This window comes from Musca domestica, unplaced genomic scaffold (genome assembly GCF_030504385.1).
Source record: "Musca domestica strain aabys unplaced genomic scaffold, Musca_domestica.polishedcontigs.V.1.1 34, whole genome shotgun sequence".
Classification (NCBI taxonomy): Eukaryota; Metazoa; Arthropoda; class Insecta; order Diptera; family Muscidae; genus Musca; species Musca domestica.
This window is the reverse complement of record NW_026712313.1, coordinates 1034578-1061143: the sequence shown is the minus strand read 5'-3', so window position 1 is coordinate 1061143 and position 26566 is coordinate 1034578. Positions and strand designations below refer to the sequence as shown.

Genomic DNA, 26566 nt, shown 5'->3' with positions numbered 1-26566 from the left:
AATGCAAAGGTAACCAATTGACACCTTTTCGTCCCCAAGTAATGCAAAGAAGCGACAGTTGTGCATAAATAAAAACCACCACGAAAAAACCAAACGAACATTTGAATGAGATCTCTACGAACAAGAACCACTTTGAATAGTTTTTTTTAGATTACCAATAAAATACAATGCACCGTTATTCTTGAGGCATGCAAGTGCGTTTTGTTTGGAAAAAGCATTCTTATTCTAATCGTTGTGAAGTGAAGTATCATTTTTCTGTGCAAATAAGTTATAAAGTGTTGAAAATAACAAATAAAAAGGTAAGAATGAGTAGTAAAAGTAATAATAGTAATAAAATAATAATAAAAGTAATTCAAGGTAAAATTATAGCATTCTTCTCAGAATTGTTACAAATTATTAATTTGTTTGTTTTCACTATAGGTCAAATCAAAATTTTAGCTGATGCTTTAGCTGAGTTGAAGGTGATGGTGCTACGATCTCAAAGTGATGAGATACCATTATCGAATAGGTTCCCATCACTTATGAAAAATATTGAGAATCAATACATATATGTAAGTATTTTTTAAATGTATTGCTGAACAAACATATATTATATACAATTTTTGTTAATTTTTAGGTAAAGATTATAGCATCAATTATAAAAGGAGAGGAAATATAGAAATGTTTAAAAATGTTATCGGTTCAAATATTACTACGAGTATAATATTGAGGGAAACCATGGAAAAAAGTTTGAAGTCCCTAAGTAATATATACAGCGTTATTTTAGGTAAGGTGTATATAAACATTATTTTTATATTCTACATTTTCATACATTTTGCAGATTCAATACCAGTTACAGAATATTCGGACACCCCTGAAACTGCGACTGCGAAAGGAAATACAAGTGCTTTTATAAATATTAAATTTAATTTATTTTTGTTCAAGTTTTATAGAGTAAGGTATATTTGTATTCATTTGTTTGCAATAAAAAAATGAATTAAAACTAAAAATTAGAATTTCACTAACAATAATTGGTACTGAACTAGTTCATGGGAAACCAGTTTAAAATTGGTCTGCTTATACTAGATAAGGGATAGTCAAATGACACTAGTACATAACTGTATACATAAAACTTGTTAAAAGGTAGTCTGCTGACACTAGTCTGTGGCTGTGTACTTGGAACTTGGTAAGTGTTAGTCTTTTGTCACTGGTATATGACTGTAAACCTGGAACTAGTAAAGTACCATCTACAGGTAATGCAAAGGGAGCTAATTGGTTACCTCGTATGACATCCCCATGTTAAAGTTTACAGTTGTTTGCACTGTGAGGGGTCTTAAGTGGAACTAGTTACTGTAACTCTGAGAATCGACGAGTTTCCGATGCCGAACTAGTTCCTGTTGCTAGCGGGAACATACTGTTATGGCAAATGATTCTCTCTCATGCTTTTTTTCTCTCTCTCTCTCTCTCTCTCTCTCTTCCGTTTTTATTACTGTCAACTCAAAAGGGACGACTCTGTCATAGTCAAGAAAAAAGAAGCAGCAATAGAACATCCGAAGAAGAAATTTTCTTAGACAGTTAAGACATTTTCACAGGTGTAGACGTACATGTACATATATTATTTCATAAGTGTTCAACAATTCATCTTTAATTTAGAAATAAAAAAACACAATTTTAATTTAATTTTTGGTAAAAAAATACAAAAGCAATAAAAAGCAAATCTACGAAACGAAATTATAAACGAAAAGTGAAAAAAAATCATATAAGCTATAGTGAAATAACGAATGAAAACGAAACGAATTTTCTAAAAAAGAATCAAGTGAATCGACAAGGAAACGGGAATACATTTTAATATTTGATTAAATACAATACAAAGATTTTCTGGGATACATTTTTTTGGAAAGACCAACGTATTATGTATGGGTTCCAAAATTGTTAATTTAGAGGTGAGTTGTGCGTCCCAGAGTCAAGGATTATATAAATGTTGGTGATGAGCCAGGCTATTATCGGAAAATCTTCAACATTTTCATTTTTTTCAGTTTTCATAAATCTATATATAAATGTTCCTGTTTTTTTGTCCTCTCCATGCTCTTTTTATATCATCATCGTCGTCGTTGTCCGTCCATCCACCCGTCCTTTCGTTTCCTCAAAAAGTCCTGTCAAAGTATGTTATCGATTTTTTGGAATGAGAAGTGTGTATGTGTGTGTGAGTGAGTGCGTGTGTCTCTGTTTGCTCTCATTTTGTTGTACTCCTTTTTTTCTTGCCTTTGCCACCACTGACTGACAGAAGGCTTTTGCCTCTAACAGGATTCTCTTCGTTCCTAACGGCAAAAAAGGTTTGTTTTGAGTGGAGCTTTGAATGTGTGCGTGTGTGTGCTCTAGTGAATGTTGTGTGTGTGTTCGTTCATAGAAAATAAATGTTTATGCGGCATTGTGTTGTTGTGGGTCTGTTTGTTTTCTCACCGAAATGACCTAAAAATAACAGTGCATGTGCTAATGGCCGTCGACGTCGTCATACGTCAACTTGGCGTTATTGTTGTGTATGTGTGTTTGTGTATGGAAATGTAGCGGTATTTGACGCTTTGAGCTAAACGGAAATTGCCTTTTGCGCGTTTTAAGGCCAACCATTCATATGTGTTGGCCACATGCATGTCGGTTTGGCTATCCACGATTGCAGAAGCATACGTCCGACCAGCCAGCCAACCACTGAAAAGGACAACGATAGCCATTGTGGCCACAATGAAATTATTGGCTTAGTGCAATAATCAATGGGGCAGAACAGTGGTTAGAAGGGGCCTTTAGTTCAATAAACGAGGATTTTTTATGAAAACAACTTGAAGGACTATTGTATCAAAAGGCGGGGATATTTAAACATATTATTAAAGGACCAATTGGACTAATAGACGTTCATTTTAGGAGAGTTTTTAGTCGTCCTTTAAACCAATACAAGTAGATTTTTAGGAATATTTTTTATAGGTCCTTAAGACTAATTAACATGAATTTTTAAAGAATATTTTTCCATGGACCATCCGACTAAATCATGGATTTAAAAAAAAAAAAATATTTTTTAATGGATTTCTAGGCCAATAAACGTGGATTTAAAAAAATATTTTCCTAGGACCACCAAAAAAATATTTTTCCAAGGACCATCCCACCAATAACGTGGACTTTAAAAAAATATTTTTCCAAGGACCGTCCGACCAATCAGACCAATAAACGTGGATTTTAAAAAATATTTTTCCAAGAACCATCCGGCCAAAAAAAAATTGATATTTTTTTGATATTTATTTTTCGAAGGACCACGCGACTTATAAACGTAGATATTTAAGAATATTTTTCAAAGAACTTCTAGGATTTTTAAAGAATATTTTTCAAATGACTTCTAGGCTAAGAAACTAGGACTTTTAAAGAATATTTTTCAAAGGATTTCTAGGCCAATGTACGTGGATTTTCAAAAAATATTTTTCAAAGGACTTCTAGGCCAATGAACGTGGACTTTTAAAGAATATTTTTCAAAGTACTGCTAGGACTTTTAAAGAATAATTTTTAAAGGATTTCTAAGCCAATAAACGTGGATTTTTCAAAAATATTTTTCAAAGTACTTCTAGGCCAATGAACGTGGACTTTTAAAGAATATTTTTCAAAGTACTGCTAGGACTTTTAAAGAATAATTTTTAAAGGATTTCTAAGCCAATAAACGTGGATTTTTCAAAAATATTTTTCAAAGTACTTCTAGGCCAATGAACGTGGACTTTTAAAGAATAATTTTTAAAGGACTTCTAGGCCAGTAAACATGAATTTTTAAAGAATATTTTTCAAAGGATTTCCAGGCCAATAAACGTTGATTTTAAAAAATATTTTTCAAAGGACTTCTAGGCCAATGAACGTGGACTTTTAAAGAATGTTTTTCAAAGAACTTCTAGGCCAATAAGCGTGGATTTTTAAAGGAAATTTTTAAAGGACTTCTAGGTTAATCAATGTGGTTTTTCAATGAACTTGGATTTTTAAGGAACTTCTAGGCCAATCAATGTGGATTTTCTGAAGGACTTCTAGGCCAATGAACTTGGATTTTAAAGGAACTTCTAGGCCAATGAACGCGAATCTTTTAAGGACAACGTGGATAAAGGGAACATGGATTTTTAAGGACATTTTGAAAAGGATTTCTAGGCTAGTGAACGTGGATATTTTAAGGACATTTTTGAAAGGACAACGTGGACAAAGGAAACGTGGATTTTCAAGGAATTTTTTTAAAGAACTTCCGGGTCAATGAGAGTGGATTATTTAAGGAAATTTTTGAAAGGATTTCTGGGCCAATGAGCCTGGATTTTTTAAGGACATTTTTGAAAGGACTTCTAGGCCAATGAGCTTGGATTTTTTAAAGAAATTTTTGAAAGGACTTCTAGGCCAATCAATGTGGATTTCTTGAAAGACTTCTAGGTCAATGAACGTGGATCTTTCAAGGACATTTTTGAAAGGACAACGTGGATGAAGAGAACGTGGATTTTTAAGGAAATTTTTGAAGGACTTCTAGGCCAGAAATATTGTTTTTTAAAAAAATTTTTTAAAGGACTTCTCGTAAATTTCTTGAAGGAATTCTAGGCCAATAAACTTGAATTGTTTTAAAGACAATTTTTACAGGACTTCTGTATTTTTGTACGAGGATTTTTGAAGGACATTTCTAAAGGACATCTAGGAAAATGAATGTGATTTTTAGTGAAATTTTTAAAAGGACTTCTTGACCAATGAACCGTATTTTTTAAGGATATTTTTTAAAGGAGTTCTAGACCAATAAAACTTATTTTTTTAAGATATTTTTTAAAGAGCTTTTGCGCCGTGGATTTTTAAGACAATTTTTTTGGGCCTGCATCTGTGGGATTTATAAAATTATTTTTCGAAGGACTTCTTGGTTTGTAATTTCGAGTTTTACGAATATGTTTCAAAGGTTCGGAGGACTTATTATCCTAAGACATGGAAATTTGTAAGAATTTTTTTAAAGGACTTTCGCGTTAATTATCCTCATTTTCAGCGTATTTTTGAAAGGACCTCAAAATCTTTTCCGTCACTTGGAAATTTCTCCAATTTTCCCTTTAAGCCACAGTATGTATTTCAAATCTTCTCTTTATTATTTTGATGAAAGTTCATGTCCTTTGACGAAAAGGACACAACAAAACCTCCTTTAAAGAAAGTGGTTGTGAAAAAATTCTTCTCTGCTCTTTGTTTTTGGCTTGGCTGCCAGTTGGCGTGTCTTCCAATTGGTGTTTGACACATATTTTCCATATAGTCGTCCTTATATGGTTTGTATAGCCTTTTGCCTGCCGTCGTCGTCGTCGTTACTTTGGTATATAATTTTTGGCATTTCTTGGCCGCTTTGCTTTTTTCACTTCGAAGAACACATTCATCCATCCATCCATCCATCCATCCTTTACATGTTAACCGAATTTGCATAAATGTGTCACAGCCCTGTCTGGCAGTGTTCATTGGTGCATTTAGCGTTTAAGGAGCAGGCGAGCAAACAAAATTAAAACCTTTACAAAGTTGGCAGCAAAAACAAAAAAACGGAAGGAATCGAAACAGAGCGGAAAGAATGGCAATTGTTGTGAAAGTGTTTGTTGTTTCGTGTCAATTAAGTAAAGGTTGCGATTAGTTAGTTTTGTTGACATTTCCGGCATTTTTCACTTTCCATTTGGTCGCAAAACGTTTTGGGCAGCCCCCTCTCCCCTTTGTTGGATATGAACATTTCCGTTTGCCTTTTTCATTCGTTTGCTGGTTGGTCCGACTTCTAAGCGGTCTAATAAGTTACAATTAGATGTATTTGGCGTTAAAGTGTTGTGTTTTTTTTTGGTTGGACCTATTCATGACGTCCGTGATATGTTGTTATTGGACTGCTTGCCCCGGGTATTGTGTAAAGGAGTGGTGGTGGATTATTAGTTTGATAACTATTTTTTTCGGTTGTGTTTTAAAACAAATGTCAACATTTTGAAAACAACAAATGGACATGCATGCATTTTCTGACAACTTTGACCTTTTTTTGGGAAAAGTTAAAATGACAGAGGGATTTTATTTTAAAATTAAAGCTACTTAGGATTGCAGAAAATGACTTTTAATGAAGATGGATGGGAGAGTGTATTCATATACACACTGGGGTCACAAAGAAATTGGAGTCGTAAAAAGTTTTAAAGGGCAATTTTAATCATGTTTATTTTAAATATTTTGAAAAAAGGATTATTTGGTCAATACTGCTGGAAAAATATTCTTAGAAATCAGTCAATGTAGTCCAGGATAATGTTCTGGGAAAATTTCTAAAAAATGCATTAAAAAATCCACGACTACAGGACCAATAGCCCTGGATCTATTTTAATCCTAAAATATTGTTGTCGAAAAAAATCTTAAGAAATTCACGGAAAATGGGAAAACAATCTTAAGAATTCCTCGATTATTAGTCGAATATTTCTGGAAAAATATTTTGGGAAAACTATTTTTATAAAATCTAAAATCTGGAAATTATTTAAAAAACAAATCATAAAATATTTTAAAAATCCACGATAATTGAACCGATAATTCTGAAAAAATATTCCTGTAAATATATACCAATATTGGCCTGTATATTCTTCAAAAATCCACGAAAATTAGCCGAAATTTCTGAAAAAATATTCTTAAAAAAATCAACAAAAACAAATTGGAAAATATTTTGAAAAACAAGTTTGAATTAATATTCTTTAAGTGATGGTAAAAATCCACGATTGGTCTTGAAAAAATATTACTCAAAAATTCACTATTATTGTCCTGGAAAATTATTCTTAGACACTTCGCATTTGCGGGCTAATTTATCCCGGAAAAACTATTCTTAGAAGGTCCTTCTCAAATTAGTCTTAAAAAATCTTTCCTTGAAAAAAGTATTCCTTGCAATTGTCTAGGAAAATTATTCTTAAAATCTCAACATTGGCGGGCCTATTGATACTAGATAAAATCATAATTCGTCTAAGGGTTCTTTTCAAATTATTCATAAAAATTTTAATTCAAATCGAGTCTGAAAAAATATTTCTAAAAAAATTCACGTTTAGTAGTCTGATGACGGGTCTCTCTGTCCTTGAAGTCTGAGGTCTGATGATTATTGAAAAAAAATTGGAAAGAAAATCTTAAAAAAATTAGGTTTCATGGTCTAATGGTCTATGATTAAAATTATATAAAAAATTCAAGTTCTATGATCTGATGGTCATTGAGGAAATTTCTTTAAAAATCCATGTTAGTAGTCCGATGATGGGTCTCTCTGTCCTTGAAGTCTGGGGTCTGATGATTATTGAAAAAAAAATGGAAAAAAATCTTAAAAAAATCAGGTTTCATGGTCTAATGGTCTTTGATTAAAATTCTTTAAACAATTCAGGTTTCATGGTCTAATGGCCCTTAAAAATAATTCTTTAAAAAATCCACGTTTTATTGTCTGATGGTGGTTGAAAAAAATTCTTTAAAAAATCCACGTTTTATTGTCTGATGGTGGTTGAAAAAAATTCTTTAAAAAATCCACGTTTTATTGTCTGATGGTGGTTGAAAAAAATTCTTTAAAAAATCCACGTTTTATTGTCTGATGGTGGTTGAAAAAAATTCTTTAAAAAATCCACGTTTCATGGTCTGATGGTCCTTGAAAAAAAATCTTTAAAAAATCCACGTTTTATGGTCTGATGGTCCTTGAAAATAATTCTTTAAAAAATCCACGTTTTATGATCTGATGGTCCTTGAAAATAATTCTTTAAAAAATCAACGATTCATGGTCTGATGGTCTTTGAAAATATTTCTTTAAAAAATCCACGTTTTTACTGTCTGATGGTCCTTGAAAATAATTCTTTAAAAAATCCACGTTTCATGGTTTGATGGTCCTTGAGAATAATTCTTTAAAAAATCCACGTTTCATGGTCTGATGATCCTTGAAAATAATTCCTTAAAAATCCACGTTTTATGATCTGATGATCCTTAAAAATAATTCTTTAAAAACCCACGTTTTATTGTCTGATGGTCCTTGAAAAAAAATTCTTTAAAAAATCCAAGTTTTCTTGTTTGATTTTCATTGAAAATAATTCTTTAAAAAATCCACGTTTTATTGTCTGATGGTCCTTGAAAATAATTCTTTAAAAAATCCACGTTTTATTGTCTGATGGTCCTTGAAAATAATTCTTTAAAAAATCCACGTTTTATTGTCTGATGGTCCTTGAAAATAATTCTTTAAAAAATGCACGTTTTATTGTCTGATGGTCCTTGAAAATAATTCTTTAAAAAATCCACGTTTTATTGTCTGATTTTCCTTGAAAATAATTCTTTAAAAAATCCACGTTTTATTGTCTGATGGTCCTTGAAAATAATTCTTTAAAAATCCACGTTTCATGGTCTAATGGCCCTTGAAAATAATTCTTTAAAAAATCCACGTTTTATTGTCTGATGGTCCTTGAAAATAATTCTTAATAAAATCCACGTTTTATTGTCTCATGGTTTTTGAAAATAATTCTTTAAAAAATCCACGTTTCATGGTTTGATGGTCCTTGAAAATAATTCTTTAAAAAATCCACGTTTCATGGTTTGATGGTCCTTGAAAATAATTCTTTAAAAAATCCACGTTTCATGGTTTGATGGTCCTTGAAAATAATTCTTTAAAAAATCCACGTTTCATGGTTTGATGGTCCTTGAAAATAATTCTTTAAAAAATCCACGTTTCATGGTTTGATGGTCCTTGAAAATAATTCTTTAAAAAATCCACGTTTTCTTGTCTGATTTTCCTTGAAAAAAAAACTTTAAAAAATCCTCGTTTTCTTGTCTGATTTTCCTTGAAAATAATTCTTTAAAAAATCCACGTTTTCTTGTCTGATTTTCCTTGAAAAAAAAACTTTAAAAAATCCACGTTTTCTTGTCTGATTTTCCTTGAAAATAATTCTTTAAAAAATCCACGTTTTCTTGTCTGATTTTCCTTGAAAAAAAATCTTTAAAAAATCCACGTTTTCTTGTCTGATTTTCCTTGAAAATAATTCTTTAAAAAATCCACGTTTTCTTGTCTGATTTTCCTTGAAAATAATTCTTTAAAAAATCCACGTTTCATGGTTTGATGGTCCTTGAAAATAATTCTTTAAAAAATCCACGTTTTCTTGTCTGATTTTCCTTGAAAATAATTCTTTAAAAAATCCACGTTTCATGGTTTGATGGTCCTTGAAAATAATTCTTTAAAAAATCCACGTTTTCTTGTCTGATTTTCCTTGAAAATAATTCTTTAAAAAATCCATGTTTCATGGTTTGATGGTCCTTGAAAATAATTCTTTAAAAAATCCACGTTTTCTTGTCTGATTTTCCTTAAAAAAAATCTTTAAAAAATCCACGTTTTCTTGTCTGATTTTCCTTGAAAATAATTCTTTAAAAAATCCACGTTTCATGGTTTGATGGTCCTTGAAAATAATTCTTTAAAAAATCCACGTTTCATGTTCTGATGGTCCTTAAATTTTTTTTAAAAATCCACTTTTCATTACCTGATGGTCCTGAAAAAACAGTTCTTTAATAAAAACCCTTAATGGTCTGATGACCCTTAAAAAAATGCTTACAAAAACGAAGCTTCGTGGTCTGATGGTTCTTAAAAAAATTCTCTAAAAAATCCACGTTTCATGGTCTGATGGCCCTTGAAAATAATTCATGAAAAAATTCAAGTTTTATGGTCTGATTACCCTTGAAAAATTCCTTAAAAATCCACGTTCCTGGAAAAAAATCGTTAAAAAATCCACGATTCATGGTCTGAGAGTGCTGGAATTTTTTTTTAATCCACGATTCATGGTCGGAAGGTCCTTGGAGTTTATTCCTAAAAAAGTCCACGATTATCCTTAAAAGAATTTTTTGGATTTGTTAAAGGACATTTACTAAGGACTTTCAAGACCGGAAACGTGGACTTTTTAAGCAATATTTTTAAGGATTTCCAAGGCCAGAAACGTGTGTTTTGTCAGAGGATATTCTTCAAGGACTCCCAAGACCAGAAACGTCGACTTTTTAAACCTGGTTTTTTTAATAGGATATTTTTTAGGGACATCCAAAGCCAGAAAAGTGGACTTTTAAGGATATTTTTTAAGGACTTCCAGTGTCAGAAACGTGGACTTTTTAAGGATATTGTTTCAAGAGCTTCCAAGGCCAGAAACGTAGATTTTTCCAGAGGATATTTTTCAAGGACTTCCAAGGCCAGAAACGTGAATTGTTTAGTATATTTTTTAAGGACTTCCAAAGCCAGAAAGGTGGGATTTTTAAGGATATTTTTTCAAGGAGTTTCAGAAACGTGGACATTTTAAGGATATTTTTTCAAGAACTTCCAAGGCCAGAAACGTGGGTTTTCCAGAGGATATTTTTCAAGGACTTCCGAGGCCAGAAACGTGAATTTTTAAGGATATTTTTTAAGGACTTCCAAAGCCAGAAACGTGGAATTTTTAAGGATATTTTTTCAAGGAGTTTCAAGCCCAGAAACGTGGATTTTTCCAGAGGATATATTTTTTAAGGACTTCCAAGGCCAGAAACGTTAATTTTTTAAGGATATTTTTTCAAGTAGTTCCAAGAGCAGAAACGTGAATTCTTTCAGAGGATATTTTTTCAAGGACTTCCAAAGCCAGAAACGTGGACTTTTAAATACATTTTTTTCAAGGACTTCCAATGCCAGAAACGTGGGATTTTTTCAGAGCTAGAAACGTAGGGACTTTTAAGGCCAGAAACTTGGATTTTTTCAGAGGATTTTTTTCAAGGAATTCCAAAGTCAGTAGACTTATTAAGGATATTTTTTCAAGGACTTCCAAGGATATTTTTTGAAGGACTTCCAAGGTCAGAAACTTGGATTTTTTCAAGGACTTCCAAACAAGAAAGTGGACTTTTTAAGCATATTTTTCCAAGGACTTTCTAAGCCTGAAACGTGAACTTTTTAATGATCTTTCTTTCAAAGACTTCCAAAGCCAAAAACGAAAATTTCAAAAATTACTATCAATGTTGATAACCTTTTTCGAAAAATAAAAATATATTCTCTTTTCAGATTTTTCTAATTTACTTTTTCCTATTAATACCATGGCCCCATACACATGTGATCAAACGTTTGTGTTCCAAAGATAACAGTCGTTTAGTACGGAAAATAGTACGTTCAAAATGGACCCCGATATTAGATAAATATCAGGTGAGCACACACCTCCACAAGGCCTTCCAAATTTGGAAAAAAATATTTAAACCCATTTCTTTCTACATTGCAGGTGAAACTTCCTCTCGAGTGTCCACTGCATCCATTTCGTGATATATTTGCACCCCGACAAGATGCCAAAAAACGTGATAGGCCCACACAGTGGACGTGCCGGTTGTGTGGCAAAAGTTTCTATCAGGAGAAATTTTTGGATTTACATTTTGAGACAAGACATAAAGCAATTATAAATGAGGTGGGGTGGAGAACACACCTCTAAGCTCTTTCATTTAATTCCTTTTTGGTTTTCTCTTCCAGGCTGAAGACGCTGTATGCTTAGCAGACTATTGCGATATAATGCGTTGTGAAGTATTTCAAACGGAGGAGTCATCTTCGTTGAAAATTGGCGATCAAAATATTGCTACAGAAATTGAGGTTTGGGGCGATTCATTTGGTCAAAATTCAGCACTGGCTAAGGCGAATGTAGCGTATTTAAGTTTATTACCCATCAGGTAGGAAAATTTGGAAAATAAAATTTTCAAAATGAAAATAAAATTCTACTTTAATTTTTCAGAACTTCCTCTATTGGTGCATCTCGAACAGCCAAAGTACAAAATCGTCAATTATGTCAGGATAAAATTGGCCAAACTAAATGTCAACAGACTGGTAGGACAAGTTAGAAAAAAGAGATAATTTCAATATTTACTAATATTCCCATTTCTGTTTTTTTCTCAGAAACCTCTAATGAGAACTATATATATAGTAGCAACAACAACAATAACAACAACCCCAACAACAATGGTGCCTCACGTACAAAATATATGCCACACACACAAACACCAGCCGAGAGCTTAGCATCAGCATCATCATCCGCAGCACCTCACATCTACGGGAGCAGCAGTAGTGGTAGTACAAGTTCAGCAGCCTCAGGGTCCACCAGATCACAAAAATCCTTTTCATCGGGATCCAATGCTGGTGGCAGCGTCAGTAGTAGTGGTGGCTCCGCATCCACCACCACCGGCAGCAGCTCATCGTATACTACAACGACTAGTAGTACTGCTTCCTCAGCCTCAGCTGCCTCCGCTTCCTCGACCTCCTCGACGACGACGACCACAACAAATGGAGCGAAAATGAATTACGATTCATCGCAGGCTGCTGACGGCTCAAAGGATAATGAAAGCTCGAAAGTAAATTCATCCGATGAAGAGGGAGAGAATAGCAGGACCTCAACAGCGAATGGTCATCTGACGAATATGCAAAAGATTCGTGCCAACTGTAAGCCCGAAGAGCTGAATAAGTTGCAGGCGAAATGTGAATATTTAGTGAGGAGTTGCATTGGAGGCCTTATTTTGTCCATGACCGATCAGCAGTTTAAGGATATGGAAGGTGAGCAAAAATTGGATCAAGGACTATTACGCCAGTAGTGGCGGATTTATAAAAAACAGTTTTTAAAGGACCTTCCGTCCAATAAGAATTTATTTGAAGGACTCGTGATTATTTGAGGGGTTTTTTAAACGACATTAAGGTATTTTTTGAAGGACATTTAATGTAAAATTCCTGAATTTTTAGAAACAAATTTGAAGGACTCTTTTTAAAGACATTTTTCCTTTTTCTGAAGGACTAACATACCACTAATGGTGGATTTTTTGAAGAATATTTTCAAGGACCTCCAAAGCCAGAAATGTGGATTTTTAAAGGATATTTTTTCAAGGACTTCCAAGTCCATGAACGTGGACTTTTTGAAAAATATTTCTTCAAGGACTTTTCAAGGACCATCAGACCATGAAACTTGGATTTTTTAAAGAATTTTTTTTCAAGGACCATCAGACCATGAAACGTGGATTTTTTAAAGAATTTTTTTCAAGGACCATCAGACCATGAAACGTGGATTTTTTAAAGAATTTTTTTCAAGGACCATTAGACCATGAAACGTGGATTTTTTAAAGAATTTTTTTCAAGGACCATCAGACCATGAAACGTGGATTTTTTAAAGATTTTTTTTCAAGGACCATCAAACCATGAAACGTGGATTTAAAAAAAAAATTCAAGGACCCTCAGACTATAAAACCTGGTTTTTTTAAAGAATTTTTTTCAAGGACCATCAGACCATGAAACGTGGATTTTTTAAAGAATTTTTTTCAAGGACCATCAGACCATGAAACGTGGATTTTTTAAAGAATTTTTTTCAAGGACCATCAGACCATGAAACCTGGATTTTTTAAAGAATTTTTTTCAAGGACCATCAGACCATGAAACGTGGATTTTTTAAAGAATTTTTTTCAAGGACCATCAGACCATGAAACCTGGATTTTTTAAAGAATTTTTTTCAAGGACCATCAGACCATGAAACGTGGATTTTTTAAAGAATTTTTTTCAAGGACCATCAGACCATGAAACGTGGATTTTTTAAAGAATTTTTTTCAAGGACCATCAGACCATGAAACGTGGATTTTTTAAAGAATTTTTTTCAAGGACCATCAGACCATGAAACGTGGATTTTTTAAAGAATTTTTTTTAAGGACCATCAGACCATGAAACGTGGATTTTTTAAAGAATTTTTGTCAATGACCATCAGACCATGATTTTTTATTTTTTTAAAGAATTTTTTTCAAGGTCCATCAGACCATGAAACGTGGATTTTTTAAAGAATTTTTTTCAAGGTCCATCAGACCATGAAACGTGGATTTTTTAAAGAATTTTTTTCAAGGTCCATCAGACAATGAAACGTGGATTTTTTAAAGAATTTTTTTCAAGGACCATCAGACCATGAAGCGTGAATTTTTTAAAGAATTTTTTTCAAGGACCATCAGACCATGAAGCGTGGATTTTTTAAAGAATTTTTTCAAGGACCATCAGACCATGAAACCTGGATTTTTTAAAGAATTTTTTTCAAGGGCCATCAGACCATGAAGCGTGGATTTTTTAAAGAATTTTTTCAAGGACCATCAGACCATGAAACGTGGATTTTTTAAAGAATTTTTTAAGGACCACCCGACCATGAAACCTGGATTTTTTAAAGGTTTTTTTCAAGGACCACCCGACCATGAAACCTGGATTTTTTAAAGGTTTTTTTCAAGGACCACCCGAACATGAAACGTGGATTTTTTAAAGATTTTTTTCAAGGACCATCAGACCATGAAACATGGACTTTTTAAAGAATTTTTTTCAAGGACCATCAGACCATGAAACGTGGATTTTTTAAAGAATTTTTGTCAATGACCATCAGACCATGATTTTTTATTTTTTTAAAGAATTTTTTGCAAGGTCCATCAGACCATGAAACGTGGATTTTTTAAAGAATTTTTTTCAAGGTCCATCAGACCATGAAACGTGGATTTTTTAAAGAATTTTTTTCAAGGATTATCAGACCATGAAACGTGGATTTTTTAAAGAATTTTTTTCAAGGATCATCAGACCATGAAACGTGGATTTTTTAAAGAATTTTTTTCAAGGACCATCAGACCATGAAGCGTGAATTTTTTAAAGAATTTTTTTCAAGGACCATCAGACCATGAAGCGTGGATTTTTTAAAGAATTTTTTCAAGGACCATCAGACCATGAAACCTGGATTTTTTAAAGAATTTTTTTCAAGGGCCATCAGACCATGAAGCGTGGATTTTTTAAAGAATTTTTTCAAGGACCATCAGACCATGAAACGTGGATTTTTTAAAGAATTTTTTTCAAGGGCCATCAGACCATGAAACGTGAATTTTTTAAAGTATTTTTTAAGGACCACCCGACCATGAAACCTGGATTTTTTAAAGGTTTTTTTCAAGGACCACCCGACCATGAAACCTGGATTTTTTAAAGGTTTTTTTCAAGGACCACCCGAACATGAAACGTGGATTTTTTAAAGATTTTTTTCAAGGACCATCAGACCATGAAACGTTGATTTTTTAAAGAATTTTTTTCAAGCACCCTCACACCATGAAACGTGGATTTTTAAAGAATTTTTTTCAATCACCCTCACACCATGAAACGTGGATTTTTAAAGAATTTTTTTCAAGGACCATCAGACCATGAAACGTTGTTTTTTTAAAGAATTTTTTTCAAGGACCATCAGACCATGAAACGTGGTTTTTTTAAAGAAATTTTTTTAAGGACCATCAGACCATGAAACGTGGATTTTTTAAAGAATTTTTTTAAGGACCATCAGACCATGAAACGTGGATTTTTTAAAGAATTTTTTTCAAGGATCATTAGACCATGAAACGTGGATTTTTTAAAGAATTTTTTTCAAGGATCATCAGACCATGAAACGTGGATTTTTTAAAGAATTTTTTTCAAGGACCATCAAACCATGAAACGTGGATTTTTTAAAGAATTTTTTTCAAGGGCCATCAGACCATGAAACGTGGATTTTGTAAAGAATTTTTTTCAAGGGCCATCAGACCATGAAACGTGGATTTTTTAAAGAATTTTTTTCAAGGACCCTCAGACCATAAAACGTGGATTTTTTAAAGATTTTTTTCCAAGGACCCTCAGATCATAAAACGTGGATTTTTTAAAGATTTTTTTCCAAGGACCCTCAGATCATAAAACGTGGATTTTTTAAAGAATTTTTGTCAAGGGCCATCAGACCATGAAACGTGGATTTTTTAAAGAATTTTTGTCAAGGGCCATCAGACCATGAAACGTGGATTTTTTAAAGAATTTTTGTCAAGGGCCATCAGACCATGAAACGTGGATTTTTTAAAGAATTTTTGTCAAGGGCCATCAGACCATGAAACGTGGATTTTTTAAAGAAAAGCAGAAATGTGGACCCTTTTAAGGACTTCCAAGGCTAGAAACCTGGAATTTTTAAAGAATTTTTGTCAAGGGCCATCAGACCATGAAACGTGGATTTTTTAAAGAATTTTTGTCAAGGGCCATCAGACCATGAAACGTGGATTTTTTAAAGAAAAGCAGAAATGTGGACCCTTTTAAGGACTTCCAAGGCTAGAAACCTGGAATTTTTAAAGAATTTTTTTTCAAGGACTTCTAAGGCAAGAAAAAAATTAAACCTTACACAGCTCTTTTAAAACATTCCATAAGTTATTCTGTAGTCAAAAGACCTTCCGCAGATCTTCTAATTTTCGTGGACTTTCCCAAGTTTTCAATAAAGGAAATTTTAACTCATAAATTCAGTTTTTTGTTTTAATATATTTTTAAGGACTTACGAGTCGAATATCTTGGATTTGCAGGCTGATTTTTTATTCCCATTTCCACTGATAAAATATTAATTTCTCCCTTTCTCCTTCCAGAGGAAATGAACAAAGCCGTCTGCTGGTATCTGACCTGCGATCGCTACTGGGAAGATGGTCCACTGGAGCCACGTGCCTTTCCTTGGGGTTTAATTGTAATCCTGATTTTCGTTTTATCCTCGGGCATTTGTTTTTGTTACTACATCATTTGGATACTGTTTGAGTAAGTTGATTAAGAGCCTGCGATGGCAGTCAAAATTGAAATATTCACATGTCTTAAGCCCTACGATTAAAGAAATTTTTGGATAAAACCCAAGTTTTTTGTTACAGCTCCGAAGAGACGACAATCAATGCCGCCAACAACAACACAACAGACGCCAATCATCTTCATCATCAACATCAGCTCTACCATCCCACAGAGCAAGAACATCTGCTGCAGCAGCAGTTCCAGCAGCCGGCCCATCTGCTGCATCCACAGCATCGCCAGCATATGTATATACCCGCCAGCCACCAGTCGCAGCATCCTTCGGCATCCCAAATGCCCGATCATTATCATTTTCAAGAGTACCCTACTACCGGGATCCATCACCATCCTGGTATGAGCGCCAGCGCCGAGCATCAGACCATCAACAACAGCAATACCACCAGCAGCCATCAGCAGCAGCACCACCACCATCACAATCAGTACTACTACCACCAGGCCCCGGTCGAGGTCGGACATCACGATTTGTACCCCGAACCAGTGCAATACGACTATCGTCACAGCCCCAGACGCTACATCGGCGATCAGCGTCGGCCGGGTACACCTACGATTACGATGGCTACCGGACAGCCAGCGGGGATCGGCGTGGCGGGCGGGGTTGGCGCACAGACTCCACTGCGTCATGCGCCGAGCCAGAGTCTGGCCTACCAACAGGACATTTTAGACCGACGCGACTATATAAGTAGTCGGCCCATAGCCACGACGGTGGTCAGCAGTCACAATACCTTGGCATCAACACGTGGACCAAACACCGGCTCCTCGGGAGCCCTCTCCAGTCTCAGTCATCATTCGCAGGCGCAGCTAGACTGTGATAATACATTGCCAGCCACCCATTTGGGCAGCAGCAGCAGCGGTGGCGGTGTCAAGCACTACAACACCATTCCACGACCCCTAGAGCCGAGACAGCGTTATGTCAGCGGTTCGCAGCAATCCCTGAGAGCATCCTCGTCAACGCACGAAATCATCCAAAATGAAGTTGGACACAATGAGCATTATATCTATGTAACCTATCCGCCGGATTTAAAGAAACGCTTTTTTGAGAAATACGAATAAGGAGGAGGACGAGGATGAGGATGAGGAAACAGTACACCCCCTAATGTGTCCCGCAATGGAACAGAATTATTAGAATTGCTGATATTAGGATAAGCGAAACTAATCCTTGCAATGAAAGAAAGAGAGTGAAACGAAGAAAGAGAGTAAGAGATAACATAATAATCATTTTATTCGTCATTTTCTTATGAAAACAAAATACTCGCAAATCGGTAGAGAAAAAAGGAAAAACTCTTTTCTTTTAGGAATTCATATTAAAAAGGATATCGTTTTTAATTTTCTTGCGCCTCGCCTCAAATTTTGTCATAACATTGTCACGGCATGGCACAGTGGTTGGAAAGCAGAAAAATTAAGAGAAAGTTCCTTTGGAATTTAAATAAAATATGTTTTCGGCCCTCTGCCGCTCTAAAAAAAAATACTCCCTTAGGCCAACTTTAGTTCGCCAGAAAAGGCTACCATTATTTAAAAGGACTCTACTTATTATCCTCCTAAAGTACCATCTGGTCTATGATAGTAGATTTGTTTACAATATGTTAAGGACTTTCAGTGAAAGAATAGTGGGTATTAAAAGGATTTTTTCCAAGGACTTTCAGAGCCTTTCAAAAACATTTTCGAAGGAGCATAATCGTGGATGTTTACATATATTCTTGGAATCGTCAAGTTTTTAAGGAAATTTTCTCAATTTTGTGGGGATTTTTTTGAGGGGCAATATTGACAATTATTTAACAATTATTTTTGAACGACAAACTTTGTAATCATCGATGATTTCTTAAATATATGTTTTGAAGGACTTTTTGGAGTAAAATTATAGTTTTTACAGATATTATTGCCAGGACTATCAGATCAATAATCGTTGATGTAGGGAACCATTAAAAACCTACAATTTTTGTCATTTAAGGTCTTTCTTGGCAAAGGTCTTTTAAGAATATCTGATTACTAATCGGTGACAGTTTTAAGGATTTTCAGGACCAAAATATTGTATCCTTAAGAACGCGAATTTTTAAAAAAAATATTTGTTCAATATTTTTCAGGAATTATCTGAGTATAAGGGCATTTGTAGGAGAAGATTTTTGTAAAGGATCATCCAACAAATGGTACTTCATTCTTGATGAAAGTTTGGGAAAGACCTTAAAGACCATAATCGAGGATTTTTAATAAAAATTATTGAACTAAGATAGTCAATATCGGTGACTGTAATTGGGGATTGTAATGGACTTTTTCTAATCTTCTACGAAAATTATTTGTAGAGCATAATAATCCTGAATTTTTAGAGCATAATAATCGTGAATTTTTTTCAAAAATATTTTCTTAGGACTTTTAATGTCACAATTGTGGATTTTTAAAAAATATGTATTTTTGGGGACCCTTAATGTCAAAATTAAAATCGTGGACTTTCCAAGTATATTTTTCTAAGGACATAATTGTGTTTTTTAGTTGTTTTTCACGGACTTTCAAGGACATAATCGTGAGTTTAAAAAAAATTCCAAGGACCTTCAAGAACATATTTGTGAATTTTTAAGCAATATTTTTTCAAAACTGCCAAGGACATAGTCGTGGATTTTTTAACAATTTTTTTTTCAAGGATCATCCCTGGATTAGAAAACAAATAAGGAATAATAATGGATTTTTTTAATAATATTCGAAACATCAAAGAGAATTTGTGGACTATCGAGAATAACTATTTCGGATATTTAAAATTAATTTTCCAAAGGACTTCCGTGGATAATTTTGAAGGACTATATTGAGTTTTTAAAAATATTTCTAAATAATTTTCACATTTTTCGAACGATTTTGGTTTTAGATTCTTAAACAAGGATTATTGTGGATATTTAAGTATATTTTCTGAAGGACTATAGTAGGCTTTCTTAAGACTCTCATGTACTTTTTATACCCTACACCACAAGGTGGTCAGGGTATTATGTTTTTGTGCATTTGTTTGTAACAGGCAAAAGGAAACGAGATAGACCCATAGTTCCTTTTGATGATCTGCATAGAATCACTTTCTGAGTTGATTTATGCATGTCAGTCCGTCTGTCCGTCCGTCCGTCCGTCTGTCCATGTATTCTTGTGAACAAAATGCAGGTCGCATTTATTATCCGATTGAGATGAAATTTTGCAAACAACATTTGTTTGGCCCAATGACGAACCCTATTGAAATTGGAGATAATCGGTAAAAATTTAGATATTGCTCCCATATATATCTTCGTCCGATTTGCCTTTTATTGTGCACCAAACGTGTAATATCAGCCCGAATAGTATGGAATTTTGCACATACAACCAAATTATGCCTGAAAATAAGTATGCCAAATTTTATCGAAATCGGTTCAGACATAGCTATAGCTCCCATATATATTGTTCATCCGATTTGTTATTTTTGTCCTCCGCAGCCGTAATATGCACTCTGTAACAACAATATTTTGGGGAAATATATCAAATGCAGCTCAGAAATACCTTTGGTAACTTTTATCGAGATCGGTTCAGATTTGGATATAGCTCCCATATATAACTTCGTCCGATTTACAGTTTATTGTGCACCAAACGTCTAATATTTGTCCAAATGGGATGGAATTTGGCACATACGACCGAATTTAGTCTAGAAGGTAGTATGCCAAATTTGGTGAAGATCGGTTCAGATATAATTATAGCTCCCATATATATTGTTCATCCGATTTATTGTATTTGTTACCCACAGCCGTAATATGCACTCCGTAACAACGATATTCAGGGAAATATATTAAATACAGCTCAGAAATATCTTTGCCAAATTTTATCGAGATCGGTTCAGATTTGGATATAGTTCCCATATATATTTTTATCCGATTTCAAATTAATTGTGCACCAAATGGGCAATACAAGTCCGAATTTAAAAGATACAAATGCTTCGGCATATTTAGTCCTTTGAATTTTAAATTATAATTATAATCATAGCGTGTACGATTGAATTCTCCCATAAAAACTTTTAATTATTAAGTGGAGCTCAACTAAGTTAGCAAAGTGGTGTAGGGTATCATAAAATCGGCCCCGCCCGACTTTAAGACTTTCTTTACTGGTTATATATATTTCCTGAAGGATGTGTATTTTTTTTTTTTTTAATATTTTCTGAATGACTTTCGTAAATTGTCTTTAGAGTATTTTTCGAAGGACAATAGTCAATTGCATAGGACTTTCGTAAATTTTCTTAAGAGTATGTACAGAAGGACCTTAGGGATTTTTAAGCTATTTTTTCTGAATGACTATTGTGGATTTTTGGAAAAAGAATTGTCTTGGATTATTAACAACTTGTTTTTAAAGAACTATTCAGATCATTTTAAGAAGAACTTTAGTAGACAAAAAAAAAAAAAGAAAGACTATTGCTACTTTTTGGATAGGAAATTTTTGAATTTTTGAAAACTATTTTCTAAAGGATTAACTTTAATTTGTTTACAAAATAATGTGGAATGTGTGTAGGACAATTATTATGGAGAGTAATTATAGATTTTTTTACGAATATTTCCTAAGGGACTAAAGTGGGTTTTCTATATATTTTAAGATTTTTGTTAGAAAAGCTATGATGGATTTTTTTAATATTTTCTACGAACCAACAATGATTTTTTCAAAAAATGATTTTAAAGAATATTTTTGAAAAACTGACAGGACGATTTTGGACTTTACTCAAAAAACACTGTACTTTGTTAATCTATTAAAGATATTCCGGTTAGTTTTTTCATGAAGTATGCTGCCCTTAACTCAGCTATAAACAAGTAAAAAACAGTAAGTTCGTCCGGGCAGAACTTTGAATACCCTCCACCAATTGGAATAAATTTGGAAATTTTCAAAAAAAAATCTGTTAGAATCTTAAAAAATACCGAATAAAGCCCATAAAATGGGGTCTATACTAAGAGGTGGACTTGCATAGGCAAATTTTGTTATAAGCTATTGTAATATTCAAATACGAAACTTGAAAAAGAAATCCGGTGCATAATGTAGCTCAAATCATCAAAATACCAAATATAGGGTGGTACCGTTATATCGGGACTATGCGAAGACCTGGACCTACATAGACAATTTTTTGTCACAGGCTGTAGTACCTATTAGGAACTTCAAATACGAAATTTCAAACAATTTCGGTGAATATTGTACCTAAAATCATGAAAATACTGAATATAGGGAGGCACTGATATATGGGGCTTAGACGAAGACTGGGCCTGCACAGATAATTTTCTGTTATAGAACTTAGTTCTCATTACAAACTCTATATATGAAATTTGAAACAACTCAGGTGAATAATGTTGCTAAAATGATCAAAATACCAAATATTGGGAGGTACCGTTGTATGGAGGCTATACGAAGAGGTGGGCCTGGATAGACAATTTTTTTCATAGGCTTTAGTACCTATTACGAATTCTAAATACGAAATTTAAAACAACTCGGGTCAATAATGTCCCTAAAATCGTCAAAATATCGAATATAGGGAGCTACCGTTATATGGGGTATATATGATATCTTGGACAGTGCTCTTCCAGGGGCTAAAGTACTCAGGAGGAACTCCTTTGGGGATTTTCAGAAAATTTCATTGAAAATTTTGGCTAAAATCATTGAAAGTACCGAATATCAGAGGGGCACCGATATATATGGGGTTATACAATATCGTGAATCGATATAGCTCATCTTCCAACTTGACCTGCCTGCAGACAAAAGATTGATGTGTGTAAAATTTTAGCTTCCTATCTTTATTCGTTTTGACTCTAGCGTGACGGACAGACGGACAAAAGAATTTTACGCTGATGTCTAAAATTATTATTTCGATGAGATACAAACAGATTGACGAACTTACTACACCCTCCACACTATGTATGGTGGAGGGTATTAAAAACGCTTTGGGTCGTCTTCGATATAAAGACTTCATCTGCAATTCGTCCCTAAATGCCGAATACCTTCAGTTCGTTTATAAAAACTCCCTCTTCAGCTTACCCATAAAAACTTCTTCAACTTATCACTAGAGAGAAATAATTCCTTTTATTTGACAATATAAACTCCCTCCTTCTTCTCTATACAAACTCCCTACATCTTCCCTTTCAGCTCTTCTACAAAAAATAAAATATATTCTATTTTCCAACCACTGTCCATTCCATGGAATGATGCAGAAATCCAAAAAAATCGCACACTCGCATTACATAAGACATAAACGACAAAAAATAACAACAACAACAACAAATACCAAAGATGATCATTAATATTAACATTATTATTATTACTATTATTATTGCATTGTATGTAACCAAGAAAGAAAGAAACAAACAACAAAACCAACAAAACGATGACCACTGTACCACTCAATCACTCACTCGCCCACACTCAAACTTACACCACACCCACAAAATAATTCTCATTCGATCTAAGTATTTTTAAGTATATTTATATACATACATTTAAACAAAAATAACGAAACCAAGAACAACAAAAACAACAACACTAACAGTTATGTATATGTTTTAGTCAATTATTTAATAAACTTATTACAATTTTTTGCCGATTATAGTCGGAACACAATTTGTTTGTTTGTTTTTTTTTTATCATTCCTTTATTGCATAAAATATTGTTAGCATATTTATAGGTTAGAAAATTATTAATTATTTTCTTTCGAAAAAAAAAACTACGCTTTATTTCCTTAAACCTAAAATAAAATAATAAGAAAATAAACTTAAAGACAACAAAGCAACCAAAGAAACCCAAAAATTAACAACAATTAATTTAATTTTATTGTAATTATTTAAGAATGAAAACGAAACATTTGTAATTAAAAACAAAAATAATAAAAATAAAAAAACCAAGAATAAAGTATTTGAATTTCTTACCATTTCAAAATAAATTGAGTTTTTATTACGTATTGTTAGTAAATGGGTTTTGGGGAATATTTGAAAATGGCGTTAATATTGTGAATTTTTGAAAACTATTTGGAAAGATTTCTAGTTCTAAGTTTGGGTTTTTTCAGATATAATTGTAGGAAATTTCATACATGCTTTACACATATTTTTATACCCTCAGCCATATGGCTAGAGAGGGTATACAGGGTGAGTTAAAAAAAAACTGCAACAAAATCAAACGCCTTAATTTTTAATTTTTTTTTTTTTAATTTTATTGAATGAAAGCAAAAAATGTTGGAAATAGCATCGGTCACCTTTGGCACGAATTATGGCCTTCAAACGGCCAATGAAACCGTCACACGCTGCCCGAATGTAGCTCGTCGGTATTTTGGTCCATTCCCGGCGAAGCGCTTGCTTGAGGTGATCGATCGACACTTTGCTATTTTTTAGTGCCAACCTTGCTTTCCAAAATACTCCACATACAATAGTTCAACGGATTGGTATCCGGAGATTTTTTGGCGGCCATTGTGCGCTGGAAATGAAGCGAGGAACCTCATTTTTTAACCATTCTACTGGAATGTCCAAGGTCTGCGGCCAAAATGCTTGTGGAGGTTTAATACAACCTCTAAAATATTTTCCTGATAATATTCGGCATTTATTCTGATGCCACGGTCGATTAATACGAGCGGAGAGCGACCATCTCCAGAATATTTTCGCGATAATATTCGGCATTTATTCTGATGCCATGGTCGATTACTACGAGCGGAGAGCGACCATCGGCTGTTATGGCGCGGCCCACACCATCACCATAGGCAGCGCTTTAATTCTGGTGGCCAACCGATGGCACACATTTTCAGCTGACATCTTTGGAGAGTAAACACGATCAGTTTGTTTGTTTACAATCTGCTGGACAACGAATGTTTTCTCATCGGAGAAAACCAAATTCGGCAGTTCACCACTTTCGGCCAAGCGAAGCAACTCTTTTGAGTCTAGTTTCTTTCAGTTGCAGTGTAAGTTTTTACACTTTTTGGAATTTCAATGGTCTTACTCCGAGCGCATTTTTCTATATTTGCCGAATGGAATATTGCGATATGTTCACCTCATGAGCCATTTTTCGGCCACTGCGACGCGGGTTTCGATCAAGTCGCTTCTTTACGTTTCGAACCATTTCTGCTGATGTTGCTGTTTTCTTCCGTCCCCTTTCCTTGACTTCGGGCTACGCTACCAGTATCATGGTAACGAGCGATGGTACGAGACACAAAAGATTTATTAACAGTTAAATTCTGGAGTGCTCTAACGATAGCCACTTCTGGTTTCCAACCAAAAATTAAAAAATCACTCTATCACGCTTGAATCCATCACAAATATGCTTTTGTACGCTTGTAAACAATATAATAAGCTGTCACTGGAATAATTTTAACAGCTGTCGGACGAGTGGTTTAGAAATGACAGCAGCCTGAAGTTGGTTGCAGTTTTTTCATCTCAACCAACTTTCCAACCTTGCTTGTCATACCAAATTTCATTGTTTAAGCCTATCCGTTCACATAATAACAAATGGTACCATTATAGAATTTTCGGCCCTTTTTAGAACTTTTCGAAACCTTTATGTTCGAGTTTCCAAAATTCTTTGCTAAACGTATCCTGCATTCCATCAGTGACTCTCATTTCAAACTTCAGAATTCTAGCTCATTCCGTTTGTCCAATACAAAGTATTTAATTTTTAGTACTTTTCGCATCTTTTCAGTTTTTTCCAGACCTCCGAAAAATTTGCTCAAATTTGTACAAAGAGTGAAAATCAATATCAAACGCAGTGGGAGCAAAAAAGAAAAATCGAGCAAATTGATTTTTTTCGATGCCGTGAGCATATTTTTCTTGTTCTTGAATGAGAGCAAAATTCATTAAAGATCGAGCATGTTCTACTCTTGCCGAGCACTCTTTTAGTTTTTGTCATACCGTCATATCTATGTACTAGATCACTCCCTCTCTCCCCGCTCTCACGCCGCTTCCACACAAATCAGATAACTAAATATAATTCACTCATTTTCACTCTAAAAGCATTTTTTTTATTTTCCTCCCACTCATATTTTTCAAACAAAGCAAACAAAACAAAGCAAAAGAGTGAAGAGTAGACTCCTTATAAAAATTCCCACTCTCCGAGCAAGATTCGTTTCCGAGTGAAAATGAGCAAATATGTGCCTTGGTTATTTCACTACTCTTTTATATATAGATTTTAAAATCCCGGATTTTTTTAGAGAAAAACGTAGACTGTATAACGAAAATTTTTGAAAATCATCGATTGTTTTGGAAACATATTTGAAAATTATAGAAATTAACAATCGTGAGTTTTTATAGATTTTATGTAAAAAAAATTCGAATCCCCAAAAAACCTTTCAAAGTTCAGATTTAAATAAATTTTTAAAAATCTTGGATATTTTTCATGAAAAGTATTGAGGATGTTTTTAATTTTTTTTCAAACTTCTGAAAATAGTGGGTTATTTTTTATATTTTATGAAGAATTTAAAAATTGTGGATGTTTTGAAAAAAAAAAATATATATATAATAATAATTGTGGATTTTAAAGAGGAAAATATTTTACAATCATTGACTTTTTCTGAAAATAAATTTTAAGAATTGACTTCCTAAATTAAAGTCACCTTCTCTGTTCAAAACCCAATAAAACACACTTTAAATTTTCTAAAACATTGACACATTTATTGTTTTTTTTCTGTCTTTTTCCTTTTTTTCTTCATCCTTTTTTTCTTAAATAAAAACAAATAAACAAATTACTTATATGCATATAAATATTATTATTATTTTTTTTTGTTAAAAAAAACAAATGTTGTTTGACACAAAAAATGCACTTTTACACACATCTAAAAATTTTGTTTTGAAAAATTATGGTATACATATATAAATATTGTGTTGTTAAGCTTTTATGGATTTATTTTTTCTAAATTAAAATTAGTATAATTACGACTACAACTATATTTTTTCAATCCATAAAATTTGCTCTATAAAAATGAACTAGAATTTAATAACAATTATTTTTATGTGTATAAATTTTCAAATATTCGTAAAGGCAAATTGATTT

General features: G+C 33.4%; 1 protein-coding gene across 2 annotated transcripts; it reads left to right on the top strand.

Moving 5' to 3' along the window:
- Positions 1 to 1487: 1487 nt before the first annotated feature.
- LOC101889550 (uncharacterized) lies at positions 1488 to 22798 on the top strand. 2 transcript variants are annotated; one of them, XM_059125606.1, is made up of 8 exons: positions 1488 to 1922; positions 11003 to 11140; positions 11214 to 11393; positions 11456 to 11649; positions 11712 to 11803; positions 11873 to 12523; positions 16381 to 16543; positions 16638 to 17403. In XM_059125606.1, the coding sequence occupies exons 1-8, from the start codon at positions 1896 to 1898 to the stop codon at positions 17266 to 17268; spliced, it is 2076 nt and encodes a 691-aa protein (XP_058981589.1). In that variant the 5' UTR covers positions 1488 to 1895; the 3' UTR covers positions 17269 to 17403. The 2 variants fall into 2 exon arrangements, with proteins under 2 accessions (XP_058981589.1, XP_058981588.1); XM_059125605.1 differs by having other exon boundaries at positions 1492 to 1922; positions 16651 to 22798.
- The last annotated feature ends 3768 nt before the right edge of the window (positions 22799 to 26566 follow it).